The sequence below is a fragment of the Emys orbicularis genome, chromosome 14, assembly GCF_028017835.1.
Source record: "Emys orbicularis isolate rEmyOrb1 chromosome 14, rEmyOrb1.hap1, whole genome shotgun sequence".
In the NCBI taxonomy this organism is placed as follows: Eukaryota; Metazoa; Chordata; order Testudines; family Emydidae; genus Emys; species Emys orbicularis.
Genome location: NC_088696.1, coordinates 36,210,657 through 36,223,010, shown reverse-complemented (window position 1 = coordinate 36,223,010; position 12,354 = coordinate 36,210,657). Strand labels below are relative to the sequence as shown.

The 12,354-nt window shown below is 50.7% G+C and overlaps 1 protein-coding gene across 1 annotated transcript; it reads right to left on the bottom strand.

Moving 5' to 3' along the window:
• Window positions 1-312: 312 nt before the first annotated feature.
• Window positions 313-11,939, bottom strand: LOC135888706 (metallothionein). The gene is made up of 3 exons (XM_065416472.1): window positions 11,656-11,939; window positions 10,838-10,903; window positions 313-494 (listed from the first exon to the last, which is right to left on the bottom strand). Exons 1-3 carry the CDS (start codon window positions 11,684-11,686, stop codon window positions 400-402), a joined length of 192 nt encoding a protein of 63 aa, XP_065272544.1. The 5' UTR covers window positions 11,687-11,939; the 3' UTR covers window positions 313-399.
• Between the last annotated feature and the right edge of the window lie 415 nt (window positions 11,940-12,354).

Here is a 12,354-nt window from a genome sequence, read left to right as displayed (position 1 = left end):
TCCATCTGAAGAGGGGAGGGAAATTGGCCCAAAATAAAGAAATAGATAAATAAATCACACGACACTTCCCAACGTAAGAGTTACAGCGCTTGACCGAAGATGAGGCCTTACGTGAGCAGACACTATGTCATGCATGCTTTAGTCTCAAGGCTCTCATTAATGCCCATGACAGATGGGCAGCTATAACCCTAAGCAGAATAATCCCTAACCCTAACCCTGTACAGTTATTAGTTCTGCAAACTGAAATCAGTGACTAACGTATGAATAAACCAGGCATTCTATTTCTCAAGGAAAGCCTTTATTTTCATTCCTCACACTCATAGTTGTACAACAATCACCACTGTAGGAACAACACTTTGTTGCATACAAATATTCACAAGAGCACAGAAGAGGTCCATTTCAGTGACAGCAGCTGCATTTATTGGATGCTGGCTCTTTGCAGACACAGCCCTTGGCACAATTATTGCATCCAGCTGGGCAACACGAGCAGCAGCCTAAACAAAATAAAAATAAGAGAGAGCTTATTGACAGCAACAAAGATGTTGCATTCTCTAGAACCGCAGGAAATGCAACGTATGAAAGATGTCTTGATTGTGGTGGTTCCCCCCCGTGATCTGTATCTAGTAGAGGAAAGAATACTGTACATGGCATACTTCTCCCTGTTCTATACTAAAAGATTAACCTATTCAGCATTTAAAAGAACATCTTAATGTAGGTTCCAAGGGCCTTTGAGAATCAAGTCCTATAAAGTTTTAATTCTGCTCTCGGCCATTCCTTTGCAAGGACCCAATTCAATAAGCATATGCTTAAGTGCTGTGCTGTCTGGGGTCCTATAACCAGAGTATCTATTGACTTCAGAGTAGTTTCTCTGCTTTTAAACTGCAGTAACAGAGCAGAATGTGGCCCTAAAACTTTGGGCTCCTCTTCACCACTCTTGCTACTCCCACACCACACTGGAAACAACCTGATTACATCTCACTGGCTCCCCAATGCTTCAGCAATACCATTTCCAAAGAAATTACAGCTTATGTGTTATGAAAGTGTCAGAATACTTCAAATCCAACCCACATTATCAGAGTTTAAAAAAAAAAATCGACTCACTTTTTTTGCAAGATCCACATCTACAATTTTTGCATTTGCAACTGCCAGGACAGCCACATGAGCCACCTTGGGGGACAAAGAGAAAGGAGAGCTCGTCAACACTGTTCAAGGAGAACACAGGTCAGACACCAAAAGGAGAATTTTATCAAGAATCATGTTCAGGTTATACAAAGTTCCAAAGCTCCATCCTAACCAGTGGCTCAATTTTCATTGTTTTTTCCTGTTACCTGGATCTTTCCAAAAAAGAAAAAAAAAAAGTTACCTGAAGAATCTTCTCACTCTGAGAAAAAAAGGGTATTTTAAAACATACTCGGCCCACTTACTGGATATTTAAATATAGCCCACCTTGCTAAGGTAAGACCAGGTGACATTTAAGTCTGGGAGTTTGGTTTCCACGATCTATTTCATAGCCCAGAGGGAAAAGCCAGAGTCACTCCAAGATCTAGAGATGCTTTCCCTTGCCCATGATGATTGCATGCAATGCCGGTGGCTGTTTCCCAGTGAGGGGAAAACAGGCCCTCCCCAGTGCTTAATTTGCAATGCAAGAGGCGCAGGGGCTCAAGCAATGGTTTTACATCCATAACTGATGCAGCAAGACCACAGGTGCCAGGGCTATGAACTGCCAAGCCCGAACCCCCCCTGGCAGCTTGGAGCAGGGAGGAGTCACTCACCGGGAGCACAAGGACAGCCCTGGGGATCCATCGCTAGCTTGGCTCCTTCAGTAGCTGCTCAGTCAGAGGGAGACTCGGGGATCAGAGGAGAGTTTGGCTCAGGAGCTGCTGCTGCCTCTTTTTTATCCCGGCGGAGGGGTGAGGGCGAGCGCAAAACCTCCGCGAGCCCTGCACACGGTCCTCGAAACACCAAAGGGGGACGCTGTCTGCAAACTCCTCCACCGAGGGCATTGCACGGTGCTGTATCCGCACAGATCGACCAGGGCGCTGTGTGCAAACCCCCCAAGTGCATTGCACGGTGCTGTGTGCAAACCCTCCTCCCCCCGTGCATTGCACGGTGCTGTGTGCAACCCCCCCAGTGCATTGCACGATGCTGTGTCCCCACAGACCGACCAGGACGCTGTGTGCAAACCCCCCAAGTGCATTGCACGGTGCTGTGTGCAAACCCTCCTCCCCCCGTGCATTGCACGGTGCTGTATCCGCACAGACCGAGCAGGGCGCTGTGTGCACCCTCTCCCCCCCATTGCATTGCACCTCTCTCCCGGGGCACGCGGACCCCCCTGCACCGCCCCTCCTTCCAGGCTTAGCCCGTCCCACCCAGGGCACGGAAGCAGGAGCCGCCTCCTCCCCGACCTGTCCCGGGGCGGAAGCTGCGGCCTGAGCCCCCGCAGCGGGTCTGTGGGGCCGTGCGCAAAGCTGGGGCTCGGCCGCCCAGCGTGACCCAGGCGCTCCCGGGCCCGGGCGGCACTGGCCTCCCCCGGCAGGTGTCCGGCTCGCGCGGGGAGCGGGGACACGACCCTTCCCCACGTCCCCCGGGGCTAGCCGGGCACCGCGGGGCATCGCGCCCCCTGGGCACTAGTAACCCGCCTGGCGGCCCCTGCTGGTTCCTTGGCCTCCCTCTGGGAGCTGCACCGTCTCCTGCCATCAGTGTCACTGCTGCAGAATCTGCCCCCCCCCCCAGCACTGCAGTGACCCCCACGCACCCCCCGCTCGTGCTGAGAGCAGCGCTTCTCCTCTCCCAGGGGCGGGTGTTCTCAGGGTGCTGCCAGCGGGATAGCAGGCTCCTCTGTGAGCCCTAGAGCAGCGACCTGCCCTAGCCTAGGACACGGGGGAGGGGGAGAAGGGGAAAGAGCAGTCCCTTAAAAGCAGGCTTGGCCTCATCTTTTCACAGTTAGGGCCTTGATTCCCTTAAGACACATGAAGTTGATTATGCTCATGGCAGTCGGTGCTGGGATTGTAATAGGATGCACCGGAAGGCCACCCCAGGAAAATGGCTGAAACCCCACTGTACCACACCCCTCTCCCCCACAGACTGAGGGCTAACGTGAGCCCATGGCTGGAAGTTGAAGCGAGACACATTCAGACTGGAAATAAGGCACGTGTTTGTAACAGCACAGGTTAACCCCCCCTTGGAACAATTAGTTCCCAAGGGTCTGGGTGGATTCACCATCACCGACAGCTTTTTAAAAATCAAGATTGGATTTTTTGGGGTGAAATAGGCTCTGGTTCAAAGGGAATTATTTTGGGGCAGTTCTGTGGCCTGTTACACACACTAGGTCAGACTAGATGATCACAGTGGTCCCTGCAGGCCTTGGAGGTGACAAGTCATTCTGAACATTGCTATCAGCTGTCAACTGCAGCTTCATCTGCCTCCTCTTCCCCTTTCCTACTTTTAGGCTCCCCTCCCCCCCACCACAGGCAGCATGAAGGGTCTCAGCCTAGGTGAGACTAAGGCCTGCTTTCCCTGAGCCACCACCCCATTGTCAGTTTTCCCTGTTCATTCTCAGGGGACCCCACTAACAGGTCTGTTGCTGGGGCAAAGAGCCTGCAGGGAAATGCAAAGAAAACCCCAGAGCATGGGAGAACCACTGAGGAAATTCCTTTACCCCAGTGGTACAGCAGGTTGGGAGTAGGCAGGGAGGCAGCCAGAAGTTGTTCAGGAGGGGTGGAATGGGGAAACTATCCCTCTGCTCTGGGAAGTGAGGGGATGATCGAGCCTGGCACTGCCATTAGAAAGATGCTGGATTATGACAGGTCTCTGTGGCAGATGAGTGGAAATCTGTTACAGCTGGGCACGCCAATGTGGACACCTCATACCGTGCAGGGAGAATCACCAGATGCAGTAGCTTCAAGCAGGACCTGGTCACATGCAGAAATATCAACTCTGTTTTAGCAAAGCCCTTTAGAAACAAAGAAAATCTGACTTCTGTTATATCCATGCAACCCCACTGCATCCCCCAGTGTTTGTACAGCAGAAGCAGTTGGATGCAGATGATCAGACAGACTTCAGTGGGATCACCTGGGTATAGATGAGGCCAGACTGTAACCTTGTGTTTACTGCCCACATAGTGATTACAATTAAGGGCATGCATTTAAGGCACTCTGAAGAGGCCTAGTGCTGGATAAGGGTAAAGAAATATTGCACCATAGCAACAACAAATCCTTTAACAAAACAGCCAAGTCTCAGGGGGTTTCCTCCAGCTCTATTCCCCTAAGTGAGCCTGGTCACTGTTCAGAGCAACTGCACCCATATTCCTCCTCTGTCCCCTCTCAAGGGCACCTACCCTAGGCTCCCAGCTCCTCAGCTCTCACCTCTTGGGTGGAGGCCCATCTCTCACTCTCTCCTGAGATGGATTTTTCTAGGCTGTACAGTTCCCTGCCTACCCTATGATAGCCTCAGCAAGCCAGGCTGCCTAGTGTCTGCATTTTGCAGTCTCCAAAGATGATGAGCAGCCCTAATTTATAGCAGTTATATGTTACCATGCAGCTCTAAGCAAAGAGATTAGTTTTTAAGTACTACAAGGAAACCATAAAAGTTCCTATACACACACTAACAACTTGCTACAAGCTCCTGGAGCATAGGAAACCTACCTCCTGGGTGGAGCAGGACCTGGCCTAGTGGTTGTGGCAGCAGTTCAGAGCAATGGCAAGTGTAGATCCAGGTACTGATCCCATAGTAAAGCCAGAGTCAAAGAACCAAGCAAAGAGTCAGAGTCAGGAAGACAGTGACTACACTGATACATCCAGGAGTAAAGAGCTGGAGCAGGGCAAGTACAGCTATAGGTATGATATACAATGAGCCATCACTAGACTGCTGGCTCCCCTGCCCAGTCAGGAAGCACAACCATTTGTAAAAGGCTCATTGGGCCCAGCTGAGTTTACTAGGTTGCCTAGCAACTAGGCTGGGCAGTGGCTGTGTGCCTCACACTTACCAGAAGTCATCCATCAGTCTGGTGGGGTCGCAGTAGACCAAAGCCCTGGTAGGAAGGATTGGGGCTCCCTTTGACAGAAGATCCTGCTGTTGGCCGGACAAGAAAGAAGGCCCTGAAAAGGTGGATAAGGTATTATCTTTTATTGGACCAACTTCTGTCAGTGAGAGAGACAAGCTTTCAAGCTTACACAGAGCTCTTCTTCAGGTCTGAAAAACTAACTCAAAATGTCACTGCTCAGTACAAGGTTTGAACAGATGGTTTAGCACAAGCAGTTAACATATTTCAAGGCACTATTCAATAGGTGTTTACTTATGCTAACCAATCTATTCAAATCTTGTATTCAACAGTGACACTTCGAGTTCCTTTCCCAGACCTGAAGAAGAGCTCTGTGTAAGCTCAAAAGCTTGTCTCTCTCACTGACAGAAGTTGGTCCAATAAAAGATATTACCTCACCCACCTTGTCTCTCTAATATCCTGGGACCAACAGGGCTACAACACTGAATGCAAAGAAGGCCCTGCATCAGTTTTAAGTCAGGCTTTTCATCCAAAAGTCCTTTCTTTCTCTATTTGTCTCTGGAAAATCCAGTTTGAACTACTATATTTGAGTGTCTCCAGTGGGGACATCTCTCTGGAGGTGTTACACCCTCAGTGAATTTGCCTAATTGCCCCCCATTCTTAGTTCCTGCAGGAGCTGTGGTCACCCTCCCCCATGGAATTACATCCAGTCCCTGGCTCACAATGATACATAAACATAACAGAGTAAGATCTCCCAAAGAGGTCAATTTCCTGTCACAAGCCTTACAACAGCTGGGTCCCAGTAAGAACAGCACTAAGCTTCAGAAAAGGTGGCCACAAAGCTTCTAAAATCCACAGACACTGGGGAAAAATGATCTCCTTGGGAGCCATCCCAATTAATGGATTTTCTGGATTAAAATGAGCATCTTGTATTACCTGGAAATAAATTGCTCCAGCCAATTACACCCTTTGTCAGCGTTCTGACAGATGAACAAGGAACCAGACCCTTACGCTTGTATTACTGAGTCCCTCGTGATTAGGGTTACCACCTGGCAGGGCCAGTATTTGACTGGGCTGGACAGTTTTTTATGGCATTGCCAGTTGGCAGAAAAATAATTTACTCTGCTGGATTTTTTTTACATGGGTCTAAAAATTTGCATTATTATCACAATACACTGGGATACCCAATGTTAAAAGTTTCTGTGTCCCGCTAACGATGTGGCAGTGCTCCCACTTCTGCAGTTTAAGAAAATGATGTCATCAATTTTATCTATATGTGTTAGCTCTCTAGATACGATAAGTGGCTGTTGAAAGGGAAGGGAGATTGCGGAGTGGCCTTGTGGTTGGGGTTGCATGGTTGGCCGGGATGATGAAGGAAAAGCCACGACCGACAGATCAAATATAAAACATTTTCAAAAAGTGCCCGGATAGTGGGTGTTGCCATTTTGGGGCACCAATCCTGCAACACCTCGGGCTAATTTTCCAGGGCGCTGAGCATCCCCTGCTCCCACTGATTGATATTCAGCCCGAACGTTCCCCTTCTTAATTTCCTCCTATCGCCCTCTGGATGCTCCCTGTTTACTGTGCTCAATAATCCCTTTCCTTCCTTGGGGTTTACACCCTTCAGATATTAGCAGCATTTCCTCATGCCCACCCACCCCACTTTAGCCACCCCTTAGCCCAGTTCTATGTATTGAACCACATTTCCAGTCTTTCCTCAGAAAACAGACCCCCTCCATTTTTGTTCCTCTTCTCAGCGCTCCCTCCAATTCTTTAATATCTTTCCAGTAACGAGAGGCTCTGGCCTGAACACAATATTCCACATGCCGTTGCCTTAATGCTGTGAGGTAGGAAGCTATCGTCTCCATGTCCGGTGACAGGTAGCCCAGTATTGCATTCGTGCCTTACTGCACTGCCAGCTCATATCTAGCATACTCACCCGGAGGGAGCCCCTGGGAGGCTGTAATCTTGAAAGAGCCCGAGGGCTGATAATGGGCAGCATGTTAGCCAGAAGCTAGCCTTTGAGAGGAAGGATGGTGCAGTGCTTAAGGGTGCCACTTGGGAGATCTAGGTTTAGTTTTCTGCTCTGCCACAGATATCCTTAGGCTTGGTCTAAACTGTAAGGCATCTTGCATCAACCTGTCAGTGTCCACACTACAACGTTGTTCCCGCTGATGTCAGTCGCCCACTACACCGACCTAATAACTCCCCCTCCACGAGAGGCATAGTACTTAGGTCGATGTAGTTAGGGTGACGCAGTGTCTGTGTTGACACTGCGTTACGTACATCGCCTGTTAGCTGTCAGCCCTGCGCAGGGCTCACAGCTGGAGCCTGGCCACCCCAGGGCTGACAGCCTGACCCGCACATCCCTGGGTGGGGGGCTCCAGTGTCCCACAATGCCCCACACAGTTAAGTTGGTGGAAGTGCTCCTGGGGAGGACATGTACCACCAGCGGGGGTCGGGAGCATAGTGTGGACATGAACCACTGCAGTAATTACAGTGGTGGCTGTACATCCACCTAACTTAGGTTGACTTAATTTTTTTAGTGTAGACAGGTTCTTAGTCACTTAGTCTCTCTGGACCTCAGTTTCCCATCTGTACAGGGGGGATAATAGCACAGCCCCCCCCCCCCCCCCCGCCCCAGGGATGTTGTGAGGATAAATAGACTAGAAATGCCAAAGAGTTGAGTGTTAGACCTCACTTTGCTTGGCCAGCCAGGCTATGGAATTGCTGAGCACAAGAATTAGGACATGGATTCTGGTTAGGTGCAATGGGAGGACGTATTAAAATCTAGCAGTTTAGAAGGGAGTGCGAAAGCAACAATAAACAATGTGACTTCCCAAGGGACTCCTAGTGCCCCGGAGGGGGCAAGGAGGCCCCGGCTTCCCTCCACATGTGGAGTCCAAAATGACATGGGCCTTCTTTGCTGCCGCGTCACGGCTCAAACTCTATTTATCTTAGTACTTTTATGGCCCCCATTACTGGAGCACCTGAGCACTGCACACTCTTTAGCTGGCCATTTTCTAAAGTGGTAGATTTTAATCCTTCCTCCCAGGGCACTCTCGTCACTAGATTTTTTAGTTCCCCAGTTTGCCATCCTGAAATCTCATATCCTTGTGCTGCCCTGCTCCCTCCTCCAATTCCTTGCAGTTGCACATGGTCACTCGTTCTCAGCTAGCTCCCCTCTCGTTCTCAGTGTCATTTCTCCCACCTGTCGGTAAAAAACCAGCCCCAGGAATGGCTTTTCCTCTGGCTAGGGTAACTACTTTCCGTCTCATTCTCTTTTAGAAGAGTCCCACTGCAGACAAACGGGTACCCATGCCACCCCCGGGAGGCTGCAAGTTCCAGACAAGCGCCCAGGAAGCCAACAAGCCCTGATACGACGATCGAGGGGCCAGTGAGCCCCTGCTCTTTCCCAAACAGTTAAAGGTTTGCAGTCTCTAACGAGCCCCTGGTTTTTAATTAGTGAGACTGTAGCTAACTCAGCTATTTTCCCTTAATCTTTGTATGTCCATGTCTACCATTGTGGCTGGTTGTATTTGTATTGTTGCATTCTGGGCAGCTTGCCCACAGGGCCCCATGTGAATAGAGTGCCTACAGGACATACATACAGAGCAACGCCTACAGCAACCTAGTCTGGGTCACCCTGGCCTAGTGCATCCAGCTGGAAGACTAGTCTGATCAGTTACCCCTGCAGTTGGGGATTCTATCAAGACTGTAAAACAAGGGTTCTCAAACTGGGGATCAAGACCCCTCCAGGTTTTGAGCCAGCCCTGTCACCAGCTGGTTATAAATGCATTTGGAAGTAGCAGTGTAAACAGGCCCCAAGTTGATGCAATATATGTTAAGACAGGTGTGGGCAAACTACGGCCCACAGGCCGGATCCGGCCTGTCAGGGCTTTGGATGTGGCCCTCGGGATTGCCCCCCCGTGGCGCCGCTCCCAGAAGTAACCGGCACCATGTCCCTGCGGCCCCTGGGGGAAGAGAGGGAGGGCAGAGGGCTCCATGTGCTGCCATCACCTGCAGGCACCGCCCCCCGCAGCTCCCATTGGCCGGGAACAGGGAACCATGGGAATTTCAGGGGAGGTACCTGCAGGCAAGGGCAGAGCGCAGAGCCCTCTACCCCTCCTCCTCCACCACCCCAGAGCTGCTCCAGGTAAGCAGTGCCAGGCCAGAGCCTGCACCCCAAACCCCTCCTGCACCCGAACCCTGAGTCTCCCCCACATCCCCTGCCCTGAGCCCCCTCATACACTGTGCCCCCCTCCTGTGCCCCAACCCCCTGCCCTGAGCCCCCTTCCACACCCCACACTCCCTCCCACACCCCAACCCCAGCCCTACATTCATGGCCCTGCATGCAATTTCCCCACCCAGATGTGGCTCTCAGGCCAAAAAGTTTGCCCACCCCTGTGTTAAGAAATCAGGATGAAGGTATGTTACGGCAGCTTAGACTCCACTCCTCCCATACTTAAACTCTCAGCCTTGGACTCGCTTCTGAATTTGGCACAATGGATTGAGGGTCAGCATCGTGCAGAACTAGGCCCGGTGTTCTAGAAACAGGGATTCCTAGGCTGCTTCCCCTTGCTACCAAGAGGCAAAAATAACTCTCAGAGCCAACACTACAGAAATATTGGGTTTGAAAACATTTCTCCTTTTGCCTGAAGCTCTGCCTGGCAAAAGCCAAGCCAAGCCAGCACAGGAAGCTTTAGTCTCCATGCTCTTGTTAATGCTCCCATGAGGTGTGCTGCTAACACCCTGTGCAAGAACTAAACTCTGAACAGCTGGAAATCACTGAATTGAATGAACGTGCGGAATAAATCAGGCATTACATTTCTCAAATCATGGCCTTTATTTTCATTCAACTTCAAATCGACATCTCTGAGAAAGGTACAAAATAGTCTCTGCTATATTACAAACAAAATTAGTTTCCCCTTTCATACAGAATATTTACAGAACAGAATAGAGCCACTTTAGGGACAGCAGCTGCATTTCTTGGATGCTGGATCTTTGCAGACACAGCCCTTGGCACAGTTATTGCATCCAGCAGGGCAACAGGAGCAACAGCCTGAAAAAATAAAAATCAAGACAAAATTATTGGAGATGCCAGACAAAAAAACAAACCGCCCTCCCCCATAAGAATCTTAGGAAGCTCAATGTGGAAGAGACAAGGAGCAAAACCATGTTGTGAACTGGACCTTATGAAATAGTAAAACATCTCAGTTGTACTGTTAATACATATTCCTCACAAAAAGACTTCACATAAAAGTCAAAATTGGACGATCCTGGGTCATTTCCCACCTTAATATAGGTCAGAATCCTTTATCGGACTCAGTTTTGTTAAGAACACTCTGAGTGTATGACAAAGAAACTACTGGTTGGCATAGGAAAGAATAGAAGTTTTTACAAATTATACTTATGGAAAGGACACTGATTCCACCTTTCAGGCCCACACTTTGAAAGTAAGTATACAGTTTAACAGCAGATGCCCCGCTCCTGCAAAGCGCCTGCTTATCTTAAAGCATATGCTTAAATCCATCCCCATTCAGCAAAGCACTTGCGGCCTGATCCAAGATCCCACTGAAATGAAAGGCAAGACTCACGTTCCCTTTGATGGGCTTTGCAGCAGGCCCATAAAGCACAGCCCTAACTCCCACAGACTAAAAGTTGAGCACACACTTAATTGTTTGGCTAACCTCAGGGCCAGAAATTCTAGCTTCTCTATTCCAGCTTCCGTTCTGCTGCCATGGAAGCCAGTGACAAAACCCTCATTCATCTCAGTCTGAGCAAGGCAGCAACTCCTTTGGGGACCAAACATTTTTAAAGGGGGGGGGAAATACTCACTCTTTTGGCAAGAGGTGCAGCTGCAGTTTTTGCATTTGCAGGAGCCAGCACAGGTACAGGAGCCACCTTGTGCACAAAGAGAGAGAGAGGAGGGAAATGAGCATCACAGCTGGACTAAAAACAAGAGGACAATCAGCAGGCAAGGGGAGAATTGTATCAGCAGCATGAAGGGGAAAACAAACAAACAAACAGCAACAGGGCAAGTCAATAGACAGACCGTGGGCCAAATTTGGATCCCCAGGCATTGAACAGACCATAAAGTCTTTTGATTAATTTATTGTTATCATTGTTGTATTCTTTTCTCTTGAGTCTGGACCTTGACCAAGAAATTTGGACCTTGACAAAAAAATAATTGATTACCCCCATCAACAGGTTTCATCTCAGGCAATCGCTTCCCATTGCTCTGCTAAGGATAAATTACCTCCAGGTTATCCCTGGGTTTGATTTTTTCTGTTACCTGGATCTTACAAAATTCACTGCCGAATCTTTTCCCCACTCCACGAAAAATATATTTGAAAGTTGCCTAAAAACGGATTCCCCCCGCCGGAAAAGGATATTTACCAGCCAGCCCAGGGCGCTAAGGTAAACACAAGTGACCTTGAAACCAGGGAGCTTGGTTTGCAGGATCCAGTCCCAGTGATTTCACAGCAGCCCCGAGGGAAAAGCCAGAGTCGCTCCCGGGTGCACAGATCTCCCCCCTTCCCCTGCTGGTTCCAGGCCAGGCGGGTGGCTGTGTCCCAGCGAGGGGAAAGCCGAGCCCTGTACGAACCCCCCACCGCAGGGGCTGGGGGTCTCTGCAGCGGGGAGGCGTCACTCACCGGTAGCACAAGGACAGTCCTGGGGATCCATCGCTCGCTGGGTTGTTGCTGCTGCAGCCGCTCAGTCACGGGGAGACTCAGAAGAGAGGTGAGGTTTGGAGTGGGGCTGCCGCCGCCTCCTATTTATCCCGGCGGAGGAGTGAGAGCGAGCGCAAAACCCCCGCCCCCGCCAGCCCTGCACACGGGTCCCGAAGCGGTAAACAACGCTGGGCGCTGCCGGCGGGTCCTATCACCGCACAGACCCCGCGCCGCGTGCAAACCCGCCCGTCCCGAGTGCATTGCGCAGTGCTGGGGGTGCCCCCGCGCCGCGTGCAAAGCCCGCCCGGGTGCATTGCGCAATGCTGGGGGTGCCCCCGCACAGACCCCGCGCCGCGTGCAAAGCCCTCCCGAGTGCATTGTGCAATGCTTCGGGGGTGCTAGCCCCTGCCCCGCACACACCAGGGCGCCGTGTGCAAACTGCAAACATCTCACACACACACACACACTGCATTGCCGGGTGCATCCCCGCACAGACCTTACTTTCTTGGAAATCCTGGGCAGTGTCTAAAGGCCCCTCCCCCAGCCTTGCGGGAGGGACCACTGTCCCCCCCCCCCCCCCCACAACCAACTGAATGTGGGGGACAACTAATGAATAACAGGGTCGGGAGTGAAGGTCACAGGTTCAAAACTAGGGATCCAGAGGGGGACACCAAGCAGAGA

Bases quoted from the DNA above. Each gene is read 5' to 3' on its own strand.
- LOC135888706 (XM_065416472.1), bottom strand. From the start codon at position 11,686: ATGGATCCCCAGGACTGTCCTTGTGCTACCG. The intron at 10,904-11,655 runs GTGAGTGACGCC...TTTGTGCACAAG, and splicing joins GGACTGTCCTTGTGCTACCG to GTGGCTCCTGTACCTGTGCT. The intron at 495-10,837 runs GTGAGTATTTCC...TATTTTGTTTAG, and splicing joins CTGCACCTCTTGCCAAAAGA to GCTGCTGCTCGTGTTGCCCA.